The sequence below is a fragment of the Aythya marila genome (genome assembly GCF_965140915.1).
Source record: "Aythya marila genome assembly, chromosome: 18".
In the NCBI taxonomy this organism is placed as follows: Eukaryota; Metazoa; Chordata; class Aves; order Anseriformes; family Anatidae; genus Aythya; species Aythya marila.
In genome coordinates this window covers 6379607-6400303 of record NC_139059.1, presented here as the reverse complement: position 1 = coordinate 6400303, position 20697 = coordinate 6379607, and the positions used below count along the sequence as shown (strand labels likewise).

General features: G+C 47.8%; 1 protein-coding gene across 2 annotated transcripts in view; it reads right to left on the bottom strand.

The window, feature by feature from the left end:
- RHBDL3 (rhomboid like 3) overlaps nt 1-13200 on the bottom strand; it is a gene marked incomplete at its 5' end in the record, with an annotated part of 59171 nt that extends 45971 nt beyond the window's left edge. For both annotated transcript variants that reach the window (XM_082774577.1, XM_082774578.1), the window contains 2 exons: nt 9492-9515; nt 13081-13200. In XM_082774577.1, the coding sequence (XP_082630703.1) occupies nt 9492-9515; nt 13081-13200 (144 nt within the window). The remainder of the gene's footprint in view (nt 1-9491; nt 9516-13080) is intronic.
- Nucleotides 13201-20697: the final 7497 nt, after the last annotated feature.

Sequence of the window (20697 nt, the reverse complement as noted above, 5' to 3'; positions counted from 1 at the left end):
ACTGACTGGACAGCAGTGCAATAGTCACCCTCCAGACAAAAACCAACTGTGGTAAGGATGCCCAGCACTGCAAAATCCTCTGGAGAGGCCAATGTACACGGTCATTTATAGAGTTTTAGAAGAGACAACACCAGGACATGCTGTAGTTATGCAAGCAACCCTACACACATACTCATAGACACTGAGACATCCCCAAATAGTTCCCAGGGGTCGCAAGTCAAAAGTGTGACGAAGCAAACACACAAGTCAATAAAGATTCCTCAGACACAGCACTGAGGCTGGAAGGAAGTTATCCCTCCAGCCATGGTCTCCAGGCACAGCTCACACAGCAGCAACAGGAGCATCATCTCCCCAAGGGGACTGCCTAAACGCACCAATCAATGCAAACCAAGCATTTCTCAAAAAAATAAATACTGCTGTTACGGGACATGTGAAGGAAAAACATTTGTGCCTCCCTGCTAATGGGGAGGAGAACCCAGAGACATAACTCCAGTCCTAACAAGACTGTGTGCAAAAGCAGCTCCTCTGTTAGCAGCCAAGAGGGAGTAGCTCTGAGAAGAGGCAGCAGTTCAGAGGAAAGAACCACAACGAACACTTTCATTTTCCTCCCCTGTGCAAACAACAAAAAAGCAACATCATTCTGCAGAGGCCAAGATGCATAAGCCCACTTGCCATCATTTCTCAGCATGAGGGTTAAGTAAACCTGTGGCAGGGAAGCCAGTGGAGGGAAATGGGTGTTTGGCTCTGTTTCAGGGCCAGGAACAAAATCTAAAAAAAAGAACTTTGCTCTCCAAATGCCAAAGGAGGCACACCATTCTGCTGTCAGCCCCAGCAAACCATACAATTGATGTTAGGCATAGAATGGGCCTGGGACACACATCAGGATTGTTTTCAGGTGCTCTGCTAGGCAAAGTCAGAGCACACAGGATAAAGTCCTCCAGTTGTTTTTGTGAAACCTTCCATTTTCCACCTTATATTGAATATTGATTCTTTCTCTGTCAAGGAGTAAACGTGGAGGATTATGGCTCACTGCCAGTAGGCTGTCATCAGCAAGCAGTTCCACTACAATTACACATCACAAACGAGTATGCTACACAAAGCAAGATCTCCATCATCACTGGCACCTAATCACACAGGATTGCAGAGGCAGAAGTTGCATTTCCTTGGGGAACAGTGCCTTGAAGAAGCGCACGCGGCCAGAGGTTTGTTGGTAGCCACAAACAGCTTTGCCTCCAGCAGCCTCGCTTATTTTTTCCTTGTGCAACTACAGAAACTCCAGAGCACACACTGCTTACAGAGGATGTCGAGTATCAAAGAGCATGAAGAACAGTTCTTTGGGGGAAGATTGATCTTGCTTGTTTAACATCAGTTTCATACATCATTACTCTTCTCACCAGCAACACAGGGTCACTGCAGACAGCTGTTCCTAAGCAACAGGAATATACTAAGAATACACATATTCTCTGCATCTTGCTAGTGCTGGGAATTTCATTTTTAGAGCTGAAGGAACTCAAGGTCCAAGTGAGACTTCTGTGCATTCACGATTCCCTGGCGAAGGGAACAGCCCCATAATGAATCACTGCTAATTAAGGTCACTACCAAAGGATCTACATTTCTTTACTGGTTTGTGCTTTTCATACAAGAAAGAGAAGTGTCTATTGGGAAGTTCTGGGTTGCTTGCAGAACAGCTGAGAGAGCAACAGCAGCCCTTGTACAAGACAGCCCAAGGAAAAAAAAAAAAAAAGTTTCTAGACAGTTCTACTCTAACAGAGCATCTGCTCAGAAATAAAACCAATCCCCCAAACACACACACACACACACACACACCAAAATAACAAAACCACTTCACAAACTTAGAATTACGAGGTAGCTGCTGGAGGGATGGGGTATGCAAGGCCCACTAACTCTCTGGGGGAAACAAGGCAGTTCAGAGGAACTTCAGGGAGCTGGATGGTCAGATCTCATGGAGGCCACTGGAAAAACTTTGCCCCGTACAACTAATAACATAAAGCCAACTTTTCCACTTGAAATTACAACACTGTCAGGGAAGTACAATTAGCCAGGTGGAACCTGGCCAGGGCAGAGAAAATCACGACTGGTCTCAAAAAAAAACAACACATCAGGACAGGTGTGATCTCAAACATTCAGGACTTCACTACACATTCCAGCATGACGTTGTCTCTGGTGATAAAATAGCCCCAGCATCGCCATGAGAAGCTGAACTGGGGGTAAGCCACCACTCCGGAGATCAGGAGAGGAGAGGGATATAGCAGTGACTCTTCCAGGTGCAAGAGCTTGAACTACAATACTACAAGGTTTGAATCACACAAAATTCCAGAGGAATCAGAGCTCAGATTTCCTCAGCAGCGTAAGTACGATGCTGCAAGAAAACAGCCTGTTGTCTGCACCCCATCAACTTTGTCTCATGGTGTGTTGGTAGCAAGCTGGTTTCAGACCAACACATTGTACGATACCTAGTGAGGAGGCGGAGAGTGATCACAGCTTCTTTGGCTGCTGCCAAACTCAAACACGCCCACTACTGCATTTAATTTGCAAACGTGCCCCGGTACACTCGCGCTGAGTGCAAATACAGAAAAGCAGCAAGACCATCATACTTCCTACCACAGAGAAGAAACGCTTGCTTTCCAGGTCTGGTGGAGAGCAACTTTAAAAGCCTGTAAATGTTACAGGCATGAGTGATAATGGCTTGGAAAAGCACCTCCAACCTGTTTCAATTCTCTAAGCAGCTGGGTTTGTTCCTCTGGAGACAGGATGATCTCTTCCTCCTCTCCGTCTCCCATCATAACAGAGCGCACGCTACATAGACAATGCACCAGCTGATTTCCAGGATCAATCCAGTCTCTGTTTACAGCTTTTTTCCCCTCCTTTCTTTTTAAACGTGCAGGCTTAAATGTTCTTATTGCTTCAGTGATTTTCTATGTGCAAGACAGGATTTGAGAACAATGCATTAGCAAGGATCTCTGTGCCTAAAAACCAGCCCGCATATTCAGCTGCAATGGCAAAGTGTAGGCTACCAAAGCATCTCGCTGCAGCTGGGATCAGGTGGCAGCAGAGACAAGGGTCTGAATGCAGCTTGCTCGCGCTCTCGGACACTGAAGGTTTCCAGGCAGCTCGGCCATGGAAGGTACACAAATGTGTAATGAGTAGGAAGCCTCCTGAGGCTTTTACAAATCTAGAGACATCAAGCTGCCAGTAACTCACGGGCTGTGTAAGACTGACTCAGCTTCCATGTGCTTTTTCAGTGTGTTTGTTATGATTCCTTTAAACATTTCAGGAGAAGCTTCCTTCTACCAGCACAAGCTTAACAGCGTTGCATTCGTTACGCTGCTGCTGCTGTCTGGTTCCTGCTGACGGCTTCTACGCCCAGCTTCATGCTCAAGGCTATCAAGCAAGGCCGAATGTCTGCGTAAGGGCTGGTGGGGATGAGGAGTATTCTGGTAGCCAGGGAAAGGGGAGATGGCACGGCCGATCCCAACCCATTCGTGCTGCAGGGAAGGTATAAATACAATCTCAGAGACTCGTACACAGCTTGGGGGCTGGCTGCTGCTCAGTGTGCTGGAATATTAAGGAGGAACTTGGGGAATGTTTGCTGTTCACCCTGCAAGAAGTGGGAAGATTAATGACCTGCAGGTAGCTTTCTCGTGCTGGGTTATCACTCCAGGGTATCGTGGCTAACAGCCAAATGTGGCTATAAGCCTTAAAGTGCTAGGAGATTGCTGTCTACCACAACAGCACTGGGGACAGAATCAGGCTAACCCTGGCAGGGTGGAAGAGCAGGCAGTACCCTGCAGAGGGAAGTCTCTCAGACATTAGCTGCTCAGCGCCTCAGTTTCCCTCCTTGACTGAAGGAAGGAAAAATTCCTTTCCCCCTTTTCCTGGGGGCTCATGCATTCAAAAAGGCCCCTGGCAGAAGGCAGCAAGGGGCTGATAATCCAGACAGCATCATCAAACCAACCTCCCTCGGCAAGAACAGATTCTCTCGCCAGCCCATTCTTCCCTTCAAGTCTGTCTACAGGGCAATGAATTTGAAGGGACTCTTTTCTTCCCAACCCCACAACCCAAAGTGAAGGAGTCAAAGGGTTAATGCTGCATGACAAAGGTCAGCGCAGTTTGGGGAGGGAGGAGAAAGGCGAGCATTGTGGTCACAGACAGCAGCTCCCTGCTCCCAAAACGCCACTTGAGAAATGTAAAGTGATAGCGTTGCTCGGAAAAAAAGGCCTGAGAGCCTCGCCTAAATCCCAGGGCTTTATCGCTCACAAAAGCCCATCCCCTTGAGTCATTAATCGTGTGCTCCATGGCTGGGCGCCTCAAAGAGCAGCAGATGACACATGCCCAGCTGCCACTGACGCCCCTCCTCAAGGTAGCGGGGCAGAGGCAGGTGCACTCCCAGTGCCCTCTGCTCAAGGCTAATCTATTCTCCCTCCTTGTCCTCTGCCTTTCATCTCCTCCAGCAGCCCACGCTGACAACTGTAAATGAGATTAGACTTCAAGGCGTGGGGCAGATGCAGAACCCCCTCTGTGCATTGCCAAGAGACCCTTGTAGCTTTTAGAGTGTCTTTCCCCTATACAAGGCACAGCTTGGTGGAGGGGAAGGTAAAAGGAAGCAAGTTTCTTGCCACATTCACAGCAATGTCTAATAAAACAGACCACGCAGACCCTGGCTTTAGCGCCTGGATGCTAATCTTTTACCGCCACGGACAGTCTGGCCACCAGCACCTCTGATTCTCCAGTCCTTGTTAGGAGATACAGTAACAGGTTACGGCTATTTCCTATCTGCAGTTTCTCTAACCTCCTCTTTGCAGCGACATGCTGCTCCGGTGTGGACACAATGTCCCGATGAGCCCTAACCTAAAGAGACAGCAACAGCCCAAAATCCAGGTAAGGGCACGAAAGCAGCATACGACCCTGTGATCAAACCTCCTGCCCATGCTGCTGCTCCCACAGATATTGTTTCCTACTCTTCATCTCAGTTTCTCCTTCTCCCACTCCCAGGGTCCCACACAAACCAGCGGGAAGACACAAGCGATTTGTCAGAAAAAAACAGTAAAGTCTCCAGACACAAACCACTGCCTGGAGCTCAGAGACCTGCCTGTCGAGGTCTTCCAGCCGCAGCCAGCAGGGGTTAGCCAGTAACAATAGGCAGGGAACTTTTCAAAGGGGTGTGTGATGTTTAGCTCAACAGTGCCCCAGTAAACAAACTGGAATTTCTTTTATAGCGTGAGAAACAGCTCGTCCTGCCTGTGTTAAAGGCTATCCTGAGAAAAGGGACATGGTTAACATAAAAGATCGTTGAGTACAAAATTATTCCCTTTCTCAGTTACCACCAACCATGATCATAGCTGGCCTGATTTTATGGATTGCTTTGCAATTTCAGTAGTGCAGGAAACAGCCCTGGATTTAAGACGCCTGCAAGGTCGGCGTATTTTCATGCTTTAGAGACTGTGGCAGAGCAGGTTCAGCTGCACCCACTGCTGGTAGTGTCAGCAACTGAACTCTTCCTGACAAGTGCACGTCTGGTCCAGAGTAGCTCTACAGCCTCATTTCTGAGCTCAAGCTTTCCATTAGCTGCCTACACAGAGCGGGTAACTTGGCACCTCTCTCTATTCCCCATAAACTCTGTTCATCTGTTGCCATCACACCCACGTACAAGTCTCAGGAAGGAATCCAGGATTCCTAAAGCAGCTGCAACAAAAACACAGCCTGGATTGATAAGCAATAGAATCGAGGTGCTGAGCCGGTGAGGAGGGTCTTTTGGGAGAGTTTTGTGTGTGGCTATTTAAAACCAGTTTGTTGTCATGACTACAAACCAGGGTATGGGTGAGAAGAAGCGAGCTCTCCAAGATGAGGGCTGATAATGTTAATTCGCCCTCAAAATATCAGCAGCCGTGGGGATGGGACAGACAGAGCTTGTGTCATCTCTTGGCATCTAACAAAGCTAAAAGCCACCTTCAGAAGGCAGGTCTGTCCTAATAACCAACACCATCCTCTTAGATAGTCCCTTTCACCCAGCACGGCCGAGGGCTGGATAATACCGATTAGTTGCAGTCATCTCTAAAGCAGGGACGTTGGGGACATGGAGGCAAAGAAGGGCACCCAAGGCCTTATAAAGGACACAGCAAGCAGGAACTGTCAGTCCCACAGAAGACCTGCCTGCAGTCTCACTGTCTAGCCATCGTATGACTTGGCTTCAGTGAGGACAGTGAGATGTTCTCATGTCTGCATGCAAGGGAATTAACTAGAGAGCTTAACAGCACAGAGAAGGGTGAAATTGCCAGGATGTGCTACTGGAATTGTCTCGCTTCTAAGTTAACCTGAAGATTAACAACAACAACAAAATTGTTTGGCCAGTGAAGAACAAATAAAATAAACCCCCAAGTGACTGTGTAGGAATGGAGAGAGGCAAGGTCATGCTCTGCTTGGAGCTTGGATTCCACACAGAGACAGCGTGTGAGGAGCACTCAGTGACAGTGCAGGCTCTGCAGAAGGCAGCAGATGCAGAGCTAATGTGTGTGTGTGGGTGGAGGGTGTTTATGAGCACAATAAATAAATGTATGAATCCCTATAAAAGTTCCCGTATAAAAGTGAGTTAGAGCTGCCCAAGGGCCGTGGCCTCAGAATAAAAAATGCATCTTTTAGCATGGCATGAAGCAGCAGCTGTACCGTAACTTCCTGGCAGCAGCACTGAGAAGCCGCCTGTCTGCCTGCTCCCAAACACTTGGGTGAAGTCTTGACCCCACTAAATACAGAAGGAGCTTTAGTACTCAGGATTTTACTCTGGGAGGGGCTTATTTGAGCCTTGAAGCCTAGGAAGCAGAGCTAATTTTTTGCCAAATTTCAGTTCTTCTTTAAAGCAATCTGACAGTGGCTGGAGATACTGGTGTTACTCACTGACAGTTCCCAGCATGACAGAATAGAGCTGGATCAAAATGAATAGTAAAATTCCCCCAGAAATCATTGTCATTCACTCCTCTCCCCCAAAATAAACAAGAAAAACAAACAAACAAACAAACAAAAACCCACATTGTTTTATGGTTGAGCAGCAATTTTTATCAAGAAATCCTGAATTGTAAATTTAAGCTGTTTAGAGAGGAGGGTCAAAAACAACTAAAAAGAACCCTATACATTTTGTATGTCTATACATAAAACTGCTTTTTTGTCAGTAAACCTAAATGAAAGTTTTGTAAAAATACCTCCCCCCAGGAAAAGAAAAAGCATTACTACCAGTTTCAACACCTGTCCCCCCACCAAAGGCAAGGAGGGGAGGGATTACTGCCCCCTCCCTTGCATCATTTACCATCACCGTAAATCACCCTGGAAACAGGAGACTTGCAGACTCCCAGCCCGTGAATTCCCAACTGCTCTAACACATCCTCCAGGGTCTTCCCTCATTCCGCTGCTCTCTGGGGAGGAGGTGAACACTGGAGCCCCTGCGTCCCAGCACAGTGTATGACTTAAGCCTTAGTCCCAGCCCATGAGTCACAAAGACAAGGGGCACATCAGTCTTTGGTCACCCACTTCCACTCTGCACATACGTCAGGCCAGGTCATACCTCCCAGCGAGAGCTGCAACTCTTCTCAGTTTCAACGCGCAGACTTTCTCTAGCTATTACGACATTATCGTGTTTCACGGGGATGCCAGTCAGAGCTAAACAAAACGCTCCCCTCTCCTACCAGCATGGAGCTGCTGGGAATAGCAACCTTGTTCCATGACAAACAGTATCTTGCGATTTGCTGCAGGGCTAATTGCATTGCATTGCTGATACTGCGCTCAAGGAAGACGTCAGCGCCTTGGCTTTGCCCACAGGCAACAAGGACGTTATTGATTTATTCAGGACTTACAACTAGTTGTCACAGGTTGCATTCTCTTTGATAATAAAGCCTTACAGACAAGGCTTAAATTTTCACTGCAGCCCTAATTGAAACATAGCTAATTATCAGAGTCCTGCCTTTGCAGCCCATTCCCTTGTTCCTGTGGTAATTTTCTGTAAAACCAACAGTCAAACTCCCCTCCCTTAAACAAACAAAAAAAAAAAAAGTGGGGGGGACAGAAAAAAGGAAAAGAAAAAAAAAAGACCTCTACTATGCAAGCAAGTCCAGTGGGAAATTACCCATTCCTCTCTTTGAGCCTGAGGTAGCTACCAGCCAAGATCCCCATCCCACAAGGACTCAATGACTTCAAAGGATGCTTGTAGAATCAGACTTCAAATTAATGCCAACTTTCAAGACAGAAGAGAATTCCAAGTGGCTGAAACATTCAGCTCAGACCACAAACAATTTATCTTGAATCAGTCTTCTGAGTGGCACCATTCCCTCTGAGCCCCAGAAAATTCAAACACACCACGCAATTTAGGTGCGATCAACAATTAGAGTAATCTAATTCCCAACTGCCAGTTGCTTGACTGTACAACAACAAATGAACTGCGGTCCAGACACGTGGATTAACAGTTAGTCACAGCTAACTGGCTACAAACGAGCACTCATCAGAGCAGGCAGTCCAGTTATTAGCTGAACGACAGCAAGACCCCCAAGGTACCAAGGACATCCTTTCACAGAGACTGCACTACAGCCTTCAGCTGTAGAAGCAAGAATCACCACCTTGTAAAGTGGGGACAAAAATCCCTCAGAACTTTAGGACTGCCAGGTCAATGTCAGCATCAGAGTAAGTTCGCTTACAGTAGGTGACATTTACACGCACACACAACACCACAAAAGTTTATGACATCCAGAGAGTGGTGCAGCTTAAAAGCAAGTCAACCCTAGAAAAATCCTTCAGTTTATAGCTGCTTCACATTTCAGCCTGGCAGATGGAAGGAACACCACAAAGCAAACATGTCAGTTAAAGCAGCTAAAAGCATAATTTACAAGCTAGAATCCACAACCCAAATTCTCAGCAGCTATAACTCAGAGCTCTATAGAATGGTGTGGATCTCAGCCAGCTATGGATCTGACCAATGGCATTTATCGGGTACAACCACAGCCTTTGGTACAGAAGCAGATACTTTGCTAATTCTGTGGAAGTTAAAAGCTGCGGGTCCTCCCCTGGATCAAATAGATGCTATCATGCAGAAGTCAGTTCAGCAGCTGGGGAAGCATTTCACAGAACACGGTGCTGGTTTTACAGGTCCTAGTTTGTCTGCCTCAAAGAGTAGGCGATCCTTTAATCCCCAGAGCAGGGATAGTGCAGCTGGCAGCAGTCGGAGCACCTGCTGCAGCGCCTCGGCTCAGCCCCTGTGCTACAAGGGATGGTCAGCCTGGGCCCGCTTCTCCTCCTGGCTGCTCTGATGAGAAACTGAGAGAAAGGCCCAAAGCATTAATGACAATAACGACTTGCACACCAGCACCCTGGGAATCAGGAACATGGAGCTCCTAAATTGTATGGTAAAAGCACGGAAAATCTAGTACAGAGGAAATTAAGTGCGGGCTACACTCTTTGCTCATAAGACAGAGACAATACATCAGTTGTTCACATACCTGATCAAATAGGGCTTTCCAGTGCTGAGAGGCAATGCATAAGGGAGGAAAAAAAGAAAAAGAAGGTATGAGAGCAACGACATTAACACGCAGCAAACTGTAGAATTATATTCTAACAGAGAAATAACCAAATGATCTAGTGCCATTTCCAACAGCCTTCTTCATCCCAGAATCACCTATCCTTCCGGGGGAGGAGGCAGGGGGAATCTACCAACCACAGGGAGTACAGTTTTCATTTACAAATCCAAATTAAGACAAACTCGGAACATTCATGTGTTAATTCTGTTTTCTTCTGCTTTGACTACTTGTGAGCAAGTAAGGAATAAAAGGCTTTTTATCCACAGGGATCAAGACAGCTTGGTGTATATTGAGGGGAGGGAGGAGTTAGCAATGTTTTTTCAGATCACTTTCTAAGATCCTGTGGCCCAACCGTGACCCACAGACTGCCCTCTCTGGTTGTCAGAGCCTTGCCTGCTCCTAACTCTGGCAGGGACTTGCTGCAAGGCCTTTGATAACCCATCGGTTCTCTGAGCCTCACATGTCCACAGCTGAAAAACGGATAATTCCTCTTGCACAAGGTGGAAAGGGGGATGCCTGGGACTATATTTACCCCTACAATTTTTGTTCCAGATCTGCCTGAAAAGCTGTGCACAGAAAGAAGGTCCACTTCAGTGCAGACAGCCACGTGAACACCCCACCAGTCCTTGTCACTTGGGAACAGAAAAAACAAGCTGATGACTGGCTCTGGTTTATGCTCTGTACAAAGACCGATGTCAAACCACACAGCCCCACAGAACTGAGGCAATTCCTAATGAAGTGCTTACTTCTCTCTCCTAGCTCTTGGATTTGGGGTCAGCTGAGAAGAGATCAACTTCCATGGGGCAACAGTGATCCAGGTAACCACTGCTTAGATTCCCCCTGAAATAACCTGCACATTCCCAGTTCTCTTGTCTGAAGCGTGTTGTTGAGCACAACACTTTGTTTCTGCCTCATATATCTTCCTAGAAAAACAAAATGAGAAAAATAATAACAAACATGAGCCTCATAAAAACAAGTCTCCTCACTATGCTATATGCAAAGCAGAGCTCTGGTAAGAGCCTTACCCAGTCCTCCCAAGAATATTTCCTTTCACATGGTAGGCAAATCTAAAGCAGAACTGACTGGACAGACAGTGGGGTATCAGGCCACTGAATTTAATCAGTTCAGCTGCTGGCTCCCCTCCTCCCCACGTCCCCATCCATTTATAAACTCCCATTTATCATCATAAATCAGCCCAGCGCTTTAAACAGAACATTTTGGGACTGCCTCAATGCTGGCTTTGTGGAACACTGCTCCAAGAGCTGTAATGACATCACAGCTGAGCTGTTACACGCTGTCAGGGCTGTGACAGCCAAACATCCACAGTGTAATATTTTTGTGGTTAACAACATATAAAGAACTGACCTTGTGACAGTTCTTGCTGGCCAAACCAAAGAGCTTACATCAAGCTCTCAAATGTAATAATAGAAAATCAACCCCCAATAAGGTCTCGGGGGGCACAGAGCGGTTTGAATTTTCAGAGAAGATGCTCTGTAGCTTGCAGCCTGCTTGTTTCAGCAGGAAATCCTTGGCTGTGGAGAAGGAGGGCATTTATACCACTTCCTGCTCTTCTGACTTGCAGATGATACATGATACCTCAAGCTTCTGTCATATCATCTATTGCCAGGTCTCAGCAGCTTCTCATAAGCAAATGCAACTGTGGGCTCTGGCTCTGTTTTCTCGACTGCAGAAAACAAGGCACAAGAGTCAAATAATAATGCAGATCCCAAGGTAAGTAATAGTAGGACACCACGAGCTGGACCAGACCCAGGCTGTCCTACCTCAAGGTCAAGCAGCGCATCAGCAGCAGAACTAGGATGAGAATCTAGATTTCACCAAGGAAAGCTCACAGCCTGTCTACTGTCTCAGGAGCCCAATCCTGCCAGGCACTCAGCTTCTCCTGGGCCCCTGGCAGGATCAAATTGCTAATGGCTGCATTCTTGTAGAGGCTGGAGGAACTCCAAGGGGCCCATGTGTATCACAACAGGAAATCTTACTTGTAGACCATCCAGACAAGCACAAAATTTGTCAGGGAATAAAAGGTCACAGTCTGAAATAAGAAAGCACAGGGATTTGGAAACCTGGACTCCTGGAAAACCATCCTTTCCCAATGAAAACTACATGTACCCCTGCTCAGGCATGCTCCAGTGCAGACTGCCCAGCAGTGTTACAGCAGAGTACAAACTGCATCACATGTTCCCTGCTGAACGTGCAGCACTCAGGATTACAGCCTGGGGAAAGCAGCTCTACCAAGTAAGTGCACTTCCTCTGCTTGCCCTCTGGGAGGAAAATTCAGCAACCGAATTCTAGGGGATTCAGAAGGAAGGACCGGAGGAGCAGGAGCAGGTGCTGCCCTTAAGCAGCCCCCTGCAGGTTCCTCTAGCAGCATCATAAAAGTAGAGGCAAAAGGGGATGTGCCATTGTGGGAGGCTTAGTTTAACAGCACCCCTTTCGTGCCTGTGCAAGGTCTGGGAGACAGCTCACTTCAGCAAGACATTCAGTATCACTGCTTCATCCCTCCAAAGGCAGGAACAGAGCCTGCGCTTACCTCTGCAGACTGAGCAGAGGCTTTGCACAGCCCTCATCCCAGCAGAGTTTGCTGGGAAGGAGAGCTGCAAGCAGTCCAGGGCTGCACCAGGAATGCGGATCTGTTCACATTCACTCCCTCCCAGACAGGTGCACAGCGAGCTCCTGCCTCCAGCACCGGCAGATGCAGAACTACCACCTCAGCTCTGCAGGCTTTGCTGCTCAGCCTGGCAGGAGCTGATTCAAAGCACGCAGGACCACTTGGTGTCCTTCTAGGCTGGGTGAGCAGAGGAGAGACAGCACCAAGTTAACCCATCCCCGGGTGAAATCACAGCTCAGAGGGTGGAGAGAGGCTATCAGCCCTGCCAAACTTGCGTGGAAAAAAAAAAAAAAAAAAAAAAAAAAAAAAAAAAAAAAAAGAAAAGAAAAAAAGAAAAACACGAAAAAAAAACTTCCTCCTCTGTTTGTAGGTCGGGGGCTGGAAGAGGGAACAGGTTCTTAAGAACGGGGGTGTTCCACATCTGTCACCCTCCGAGTAGCTGGGACTCTGGAAAAGCTCGCTGTCCCCAGGAAGCCCCTCAAGCCCAGACATCAGCCCCTCTCCTGCCTCTAGAGCCGCCTCTGCCCGCAGCCCGGTCCCTCTGCCCCCAGCCCTGCCCTGCCCGGCCAGCCGCAGCTGGCTAGCAGCCGGGTGCGGGCGGCCAAGGAGCCCGGCGGGGTAGTACCGGGGGGCTCCGGGCTGGGGCGAACAGGGGGAGAAGGGGACTGCGCCCCAGGACGGGGCCGGCCCGGCGGCTGCCGGAGCCCCCCCTCGCCTGCCGGGGCTGGGAGCGGCGGGAGGGCGGCGGGGACGGGGACGGAGCCGGCGCCTGGAGGGTCACCGGCCCCGTTCCTCCCCCCGGCCCGGGCTTTCTTTATAAATAGCGTGAGCCGATTAACCCGGCCCGGAGGAAAGGGGCGAAGGCAGCGAGCAAAGGAAACTTACATCCTCTGCGGCCATAGGTAGGACATCCTCGGAGTCGAGCACCTCGATTTCTTCCGCTTCTGAGCTGGCAGCCACGGCAGGGGAAGAGCTGGCGTGAGGCTCCGGCAGCCTGTCTCCCATGCTTGGAAACGGTCCCCCCGCAGCCCCCGCCCCCCCACCCGCCCCCCTTTACTCCCCAGATCCTTGAAGAAATTAAACCTAGCTGCCGCTTGGCAAACTTTCAAGCGCAGCCGAGCCTGCTGCCTTCATGACTCCCGCAGGCGGGAGGGGAGGAAATCCTCCATCCAGGGAACATCCAATTAGCGGGGGCAGCGCAGGCGGGCGGCATCCCGGCGACGGGCTCCGGCCGGGGCAGGTGACCCCTCCCCGGGGCGGCTCGGCCACCTCTCGCCTCCCCTCGCCTCCTCCCGCCTCGGGCACGGCCCCCGGGGGCACGGCCAGCCCCCCCCGGAGCGGCCCCGGGGGCTGGCAGCGGCCGAGGCCGGCCCCGCAGGGAGGCAAAGCTCGGGGGGAGCCCCCGGGAGCAGCCCCGCTCCTCTAGGGGGGCAGCCCCCCTTTTGGGCGGCTCTGTCCCCCCCTCTCCGAGCTCCCCTTCGGGTTCCCGGTGCCCTGGGTCGGGCTGAGCGAGCGCAGGCAGGTGGCGGGTTTGGGAGCCAACTTCTCCATCCCGGCGAGTCGCAGTGCGGGGTCGCTGTGAGGTTTTAAGCCTTCCCCATCGTTATTCGTCCCTGCGCGTGGAGATGGGTATCTTAACCATCTGGAGCCGGGATTAGGAACTTGGGGAACGCCTCGGTTGAGGGCAGAAATCCAGCAGTTTTAGCTCCTTCCAATCAAGCGCGGAAATAGCCGGCTGGCAAGGGGGAAGGGCCGGCAGAGCCAGGCTGCTCCGCCCGGTGCCAGCGCCCTGCTCCGCTCTGCTCGGCGGCTGCCACAGCTGAGGGCAGCCCCGGGCAGAGGGGGCCGGCACCCCAGGCCAAGTTTTAGTGACACGAGAGCTCTCGCACCGGTGCAGAAACATCTTAGCCACGAGGACAGAGCAGAGCCGAGAGAGAATTCCCTCCTTTCCCTACAAATTTGTCTTAAAACAGAAACAAGAAAAGAAAAGGGAAAACCCCAGGAAAAGCTGTGGAATGGGAAGGGGACCTTCCAGCCAGCAGCAGCAGAGGGTTCAGCAGAGATCCTCTCTCACATCCACAGCTGTCACAAACTCCTTACACCATACTCCTTATCACTTTTGATCTGGATCAAATTTGTCCCACACAGTGATGGGAAACCTGTGCTCCTAGCTATGAGCTAAAGCAGCAGGACAACGTGGTGGTGAATAGCAAAGCATTCCTAACAGTAAAGACCCAGACAGGCTGTTGCCAGTGGGCCCTAGCTTCTTCAACACTAAAATATTCTTCTGCAGAGAAAGGAGAACAGTGCCCAGATCTCTGCAGGTGTCCCCGTGACCTACGCCTGCTGACAGCCACGCAGAGCAGCAGACATCCAGAGCACAGCAACCCACGGGGCCGGCACTAATTTAAGGTCAGGACCAAGGGCTGCAGTATCTCACAGAGCTGAGCAAAGTCAACTAAAAGGAATGATCTCCTCTGTCACCTAATCTGATCCCTTGGCAAAACTAGCAGGAAAAATCAAACCTGCAAGTGATCTGTATTTTGGGAATAAATTAAGAGTTAAGATGATAATCTTATCCTGTATTACTGCCCAACTACTATCCAACTGCCTCATCCTGAACAACTGTTAATGTGCAAGGAGTGCGAAGGTAAAAAACTCCCCTCCATTTATGTTTCTGAGCCCAGCAGATCACAGCCTCAGCCAAGAGATTTTTTTTTTCCCCCCAAGAAATGTCCCTTCCAGTACTCTGAAGATTTTAGCTAAACATTTAAAGTGAGTGCAAGAAGTAAATCCAAGACCCTTGGACCTGAAGAGCAGAATTTTTCCACCTCTGGATTCAGATGGGAAAATTACAACAAAATAAAAACTGTTCAGAAGTCTCCAGTGAAACTGATGAACAGAGGGCTTCTCCCACCTCCATAATGGTTGGACTTAACGATCTTAGAGGTCTTTTCCAATCTAAATGATTCTGTGATTACCAAATTGTTGTCCTAAGTTAAATAGAGCAGACCTTCTTAAGGTTTAGAGTGATTCTTTCTGCACGGCATCCACTTCTTGTCTAGAGCCTGCCCAGCCTGCTCTTCCAAAATGAAAGAGCAGGCTACCAAATGCAGAACTTCTGAAAAGCAGTAACCCACCTTATTCATACAACACCACCCCTGCCAAAATATTGCAGGCCATGTACAGCTATTATAAAAACAATCTCTTTTTGATTAAAAACCTAAACCTCATCAAAACTTAAAACAGATGGATAAGCAAAAATATACTATGCCAACAAAAAGAAACAGCAATCATTAAAGATGTCTTTAGGGAGGAGGAAGGCGAGTTTTAGAAGTAAAGAGAGAATAAATGAGCTGAATTTCAGGGGTAACAGGTTCCACACAGTTGGGGACTGCCATTCCAAGAACTCTGGATTGCCTCTGATTGCAGATGCTAGCAGGAAAATGCTAACGATGAAGTCTAACACAAATGCAATAAACATCAGGGAGAGACGCAAAAAAACCTTACCTTAATATCAAATCCCCATTAAACTGGAAAACTGCTGCAAAATTATAAGTTCATTTTTCTCCTCTAAGGAATGTTTTCACTAGTGGCAACGAAGGGTTTTTTTAGGGAAATATCTCTGTACATTGCACATATGAGCTAGTGCTGTGCTATAATTGTCACAGAAAGGAAATTAACAGTATTCTAATGAGGAGTTTTGTTACAGACAAATTATCATCTTCCAAGTCTGCGAGAGCCTCTTAATTTAGACTGTCACTTCTCCCCACTGCATACCCTAGTGATTCTACCTTGGAAAAACAGTAATTGCTAGAGACACTAGGGAGCTGTGGGCCACCACAGAACAGAGGCAGACAGAACACACAAGGGCTACAGAAGAAACTTAGAGAAGCTTGAGATAACAACCCCCGATCCGTTTTCACATTCAGTTATGTAGGCAATCTTTTATATTCCTAATACTGCAAACAAAATGTAGAGATAGGTCCTTCCTGCATGGGAAGTGGCTAAAAAGGTCAGCTCATGAATATGCAATTTAAAAGCTCTCAAAGGGACCCAGCCAACATCTGTTAGCCAAGCCTTCTGAAGCAAATCAGAACAGTTTGTTCATAGGTCCTTTTTCCACCCAAAAAGTCCCAAAGGACTTTTAAAAACTGCACAGTTCTCACAGTTGAAACCAAATGGAGAAATCTACATAGCTTGATTACTGCATTGGAGCTCAGACAGGGACCCAGACCTGACAGGCTACTTCTGAAGCAAAATGCAGTGTTTTGGACAAGATGTCAAAAGCACTGCACCCTAGCACGGCGTTAGATAGTGCACGCAATTAGAACTGGACCAAGCCAGTCAGATTAACTCTTTTAGACCTGTGAAAATGGTGCAAGATCTTTTAAGATCTTTAAGAACCATAGACTATAGGAGTTGGGGTTACTGTGCCCAAAAGTTAACAAAGGGCTCTTTCAGTATCAGTGATGACGATACGAGCCTCATCTTTTAGAATTAATACGAATCAGACAATATGGGCTGCCTTTCAGCTCCTCCCTAATTCAAGAATGCTTTCTCTCCTGAAGACAAGAAACAGTGGGGAAAAATAAGGTCCAGTCTCACATCTGACTTCCAACCTATCTTGAAGGATTATCCACCTGGCCCTCCCCATTCTCCTTGTTATACTTACAGATCTTTCAACTCCAGCACTGAAAAATTCCCAGTGCAGACTCTAGTCTTTCTACCTGCTGCTCTGTTCCACCCCAGTAGCTGTTACTGGTTGCAGCTGGTTCTAACTGTCTCTTTCACTATAGCTGAGGAAATAATTAAATCCACCATTAACCCTTTCTGGACAGTTGTTTTAAGAGGAAACTCTTCTATCAAGTCAGCCTACATGTTTAAAATGCGTCTTTGCTCCTTTTCAACTGTTACCTGATGGGAACACAGCACACATTGATGAATGCATCCCAAATCTAAAGAATTCTTTGAAATGGAGACCAATTAGTAATTCAAGGTTAATTTCCAACTTAAAATCAAGTCATGCTTACAATTAATCCTGAACTGACAGTCTTTCAGACAGGAGGTCAAAGCTGAGGGGTGAAGGATGTTTCTCCAAGGATGATTAAACAAGATCTTTGTCTTCCCAGTGACTTTGTAGCAAGGCCAGGCAATTCACACATCAGATTGAACATGAAGAGGAGATGGGAGTCTGGTTTGTAGAAAAAAAAAATAATTAAATAAAAAATTGTTAGAAAACAGTGACAGGATCAGAGGAAAGAAAACAAATCACTGTGCAGAGATTGTGAGTGAATAGAGAATTAAACGGGCTGTTGCTCTTTCTCCCCACCAACCAGCACTCAAAAGCAAAAGTTAAACTTTTAAGACTTTCTTCTTTATGTACTCAACGAGTAGAATATTTTCCTCTCACATCAGTGACTATGACTATAATCCTCATGGGATCCTGGAGGTCTTGGCAAGTGAACTTCATAATTCTTACCTCCATGGCATAATTACACAAGTTTTCACAGAGAACACGAGCCACCCACACAAACAGAGCCACAATAGATTTAGATGGGCTCTCTTCCCAGCAACTTCCTCTCCCTAAACCAATGGAGAAGGCCAGGTTTTGTAACAGCACACAGCAAACTCTGGTCTTCACCTGCATGCTGACCCTTGTACCTTTCTTCCTCAGTGACAGAATTGCCCATCTTTTTTTTTTTTTTTTTTAACATAGCTAACAGAAGCTTTTCATGTAAAGTACCTATATTGTGCCTACCCCCACTACGGCATTTCACTCCCAGTTACTAATGAGATCTGTTCATTAACAGACTAGACCAGATTTCAGTTTGAAGTCCTCTCGCTGTTCACTGGTTCCATGTTCCTTCCATAATTGTCCTACAAGTTAACAGCTTTCCCTTTAATGCTTTTTAAGGTATTAACTTGTTCGTGATGACATGAAAATACAGTTCCAAAGCACTTTTCTTCCTCTAGAAAGTAAGGGTTTTCTGAACAGGAGAAATTTGTAGTAGCACAGGGGAATAGATTTTACTAAATACTTTTCAATATTATCATGTATTCTGCTATCAAGACCCTTATAAGGACGTTAGGAAATGGTTAAGATATTGCTATCCCAAACACGCATCTGTTCATTGTAGGCAAAAAATAAAAGGTCTTGAACAATTAGAGCTAAAAATGAACATAATTGCCTGAGTTCCTGAACTTAAATAATATACATGGAAAATGGAATAAAATCCTTATAATTTGTGAAATATTCATGACGATTATAACTAAGGCTTTGAATGCAATTTCAAAAGTACATGAAGGCATCTGAAACTGAATCAGATTTAAGCTTCTGTGAGGCAAGGATCCTACATGGCACTCTCAAAAGCAGGATTTGGTCTACTAAGTTACTCAGGTGTCCTTAAAAATTGCCAAGCCACTCTACAGACTACTGGCAGTATTCAGTTTTAAACAAATTGCCCTAAAAAGTCAAGTGAACCCCATTCACTTAATGAGTGCTCACCAGATCATGGTTTATCAATTTCACTTTCAGGCACTTAAGTAAAAAGAGAATACCTCAGACTCAACAGTAGTGTGATGGTAGCATTTGATGGTCTGAGCATCATTTACTGACTTAATCCAGGAGGGAAGAGAGACGAGAAGTTCGTGCACATCAATAAGAAATGAGATACACTTCACTTCTGCTGCAACAGCAGAGACCTTGTGAGCTTCAGGAAATGGCTGCAAGCGGAGGTATAAGGGGAATTCGCTGCCTGTGAGCAGAAACACGTTAGCGTTACTGAACACACGGGAGGCTCCAGAATCTGGAAATCAAAGAATCTGGTGGGGAGCTGCAGGGTATGTTGTATTTCACACTCTGTCTTTCACATCAAAGTACATCATGCTCACCACACACATCCAGGATGGCTGGAACAGAAGGCATCAGCTAGATGGGATGCAGCCACTGCCTTCTATGCAGACGAAGGTAGGTCCAGCGTGTGCTGCCTCCTCTTGTGCTTTCTAATGGGCCAGTAGAGCTTAGGGATATGGTTTAGTGGAGGGCTGTTAGCGTTAGGTTGGAGGTTGGACTCGATGACCTTGAGGTCTCTTCCAACCTAGGAAATTCTGTGAGAAGATCCAGAGATTCTCACAAGGTTCTCTAACCCTGACTCTGATTTGGGAACCACACGACATCTCTCAGCCTTGCAATTTCATGTCCTTGTTTTTCTATTCTCCTACTAGTGGCAAATAAAGTGCACCAGACAGGCGAAAAGACACAAAGGGCAAGAAAGTACAGGTCTGGGTCTTAGATACCAAGCACAACCCCTTTTCTCCTACTTTTGTATCCAGCTCTTAATTTTCATGTTCAAGCAACACTGCCTGTGCTACTGCTAAGAGAGCAATCAAGGTCCTCTGAAAAGAGAAACTCCCAAATTGCCCTTCAGTCTGAAGAACATCTCGTTATTAAGACTCTTCCTTTTCTCAGCTTCCCCCACCTGCTCCTGTAGCTTAATTTGGATTCAAATTCATTCCCATTCCTGCCTTAGAGTACTACTATTAATCGATATAATGAAGGCACAGAGATGGGATAAAACTCCAGTGCGTGACAGGAAGTAAGGGAGGAGAAAACACTTAACTTACTGCCTTGTACTGCTAGGCCAGTGACTAGCGTGGTCTGCATGGCTGTTGAGGAAGAGAGATGCTTCATTAGGGCTTTACAACACCTCGCCCCATCTGCAGCAATTTCAGATTGAGCAGAATGGATGATAAATCAGATCAACAGCAGGAACCCTGATAAATATTGCAAAGTTGCCAGCTGTTCCACAAAAACAGTATTTCCCCCCCACTAAGAGAAGGTTAGAGAAGCAGCTTACCATTTGTCCTAGCACAGGCTTGCAAGATCATAGTTTTCCCTGTGAGTTTGGTTAACACCTCAGAAATGTTGGTCAGGCCACGGGGCCTGGTCAGAGCAGTCAGTTCTCAGAGCTTTGTGTGGCTGAACCACTGAGACAAGTGCCCGCAATAGCCCAGATGTGCCGAAACAGGGAGATTTACTTAAAAATATGGGATTTTAAAAATTACTTCAGGGGAGTATGTTAAAATTATACAGAGGTGATGCTGCTGAGCTTCAGTTCTGGACTTTTGGTCTCCCTCAGCCCCGCGGCACAACGCGCCTCACTGCTGCCCGCGGCTCCCGCCTTTTTCTCCTCAGGGGCCGCCGCGACTTGAGGCGGCTCTGGGACATCCCCGGCGGCCTGCAGCGGCCCCGTCCCGCCGCTCTCCGGGGCTCGCCGAGCTGAGGGAACCGGCCCGGGGCAGGAGGGAGCCGGCCGGGGGCAGCAGCGGCGTCGCGGCCGGCCCCTGGCACCCGCCTGGCTCCCGTCGGGTCAGAGCTAGGCAGCAGCCGCGCTCCCCCTGGCGGCCGCGGCCAGCCCCGGTCCTCCCGGCTGCTGTATTGCCATGGAAATACGCACCCTGCAGGGCTTGCTGGGCCTTAAATATGAAGGATACGACAAG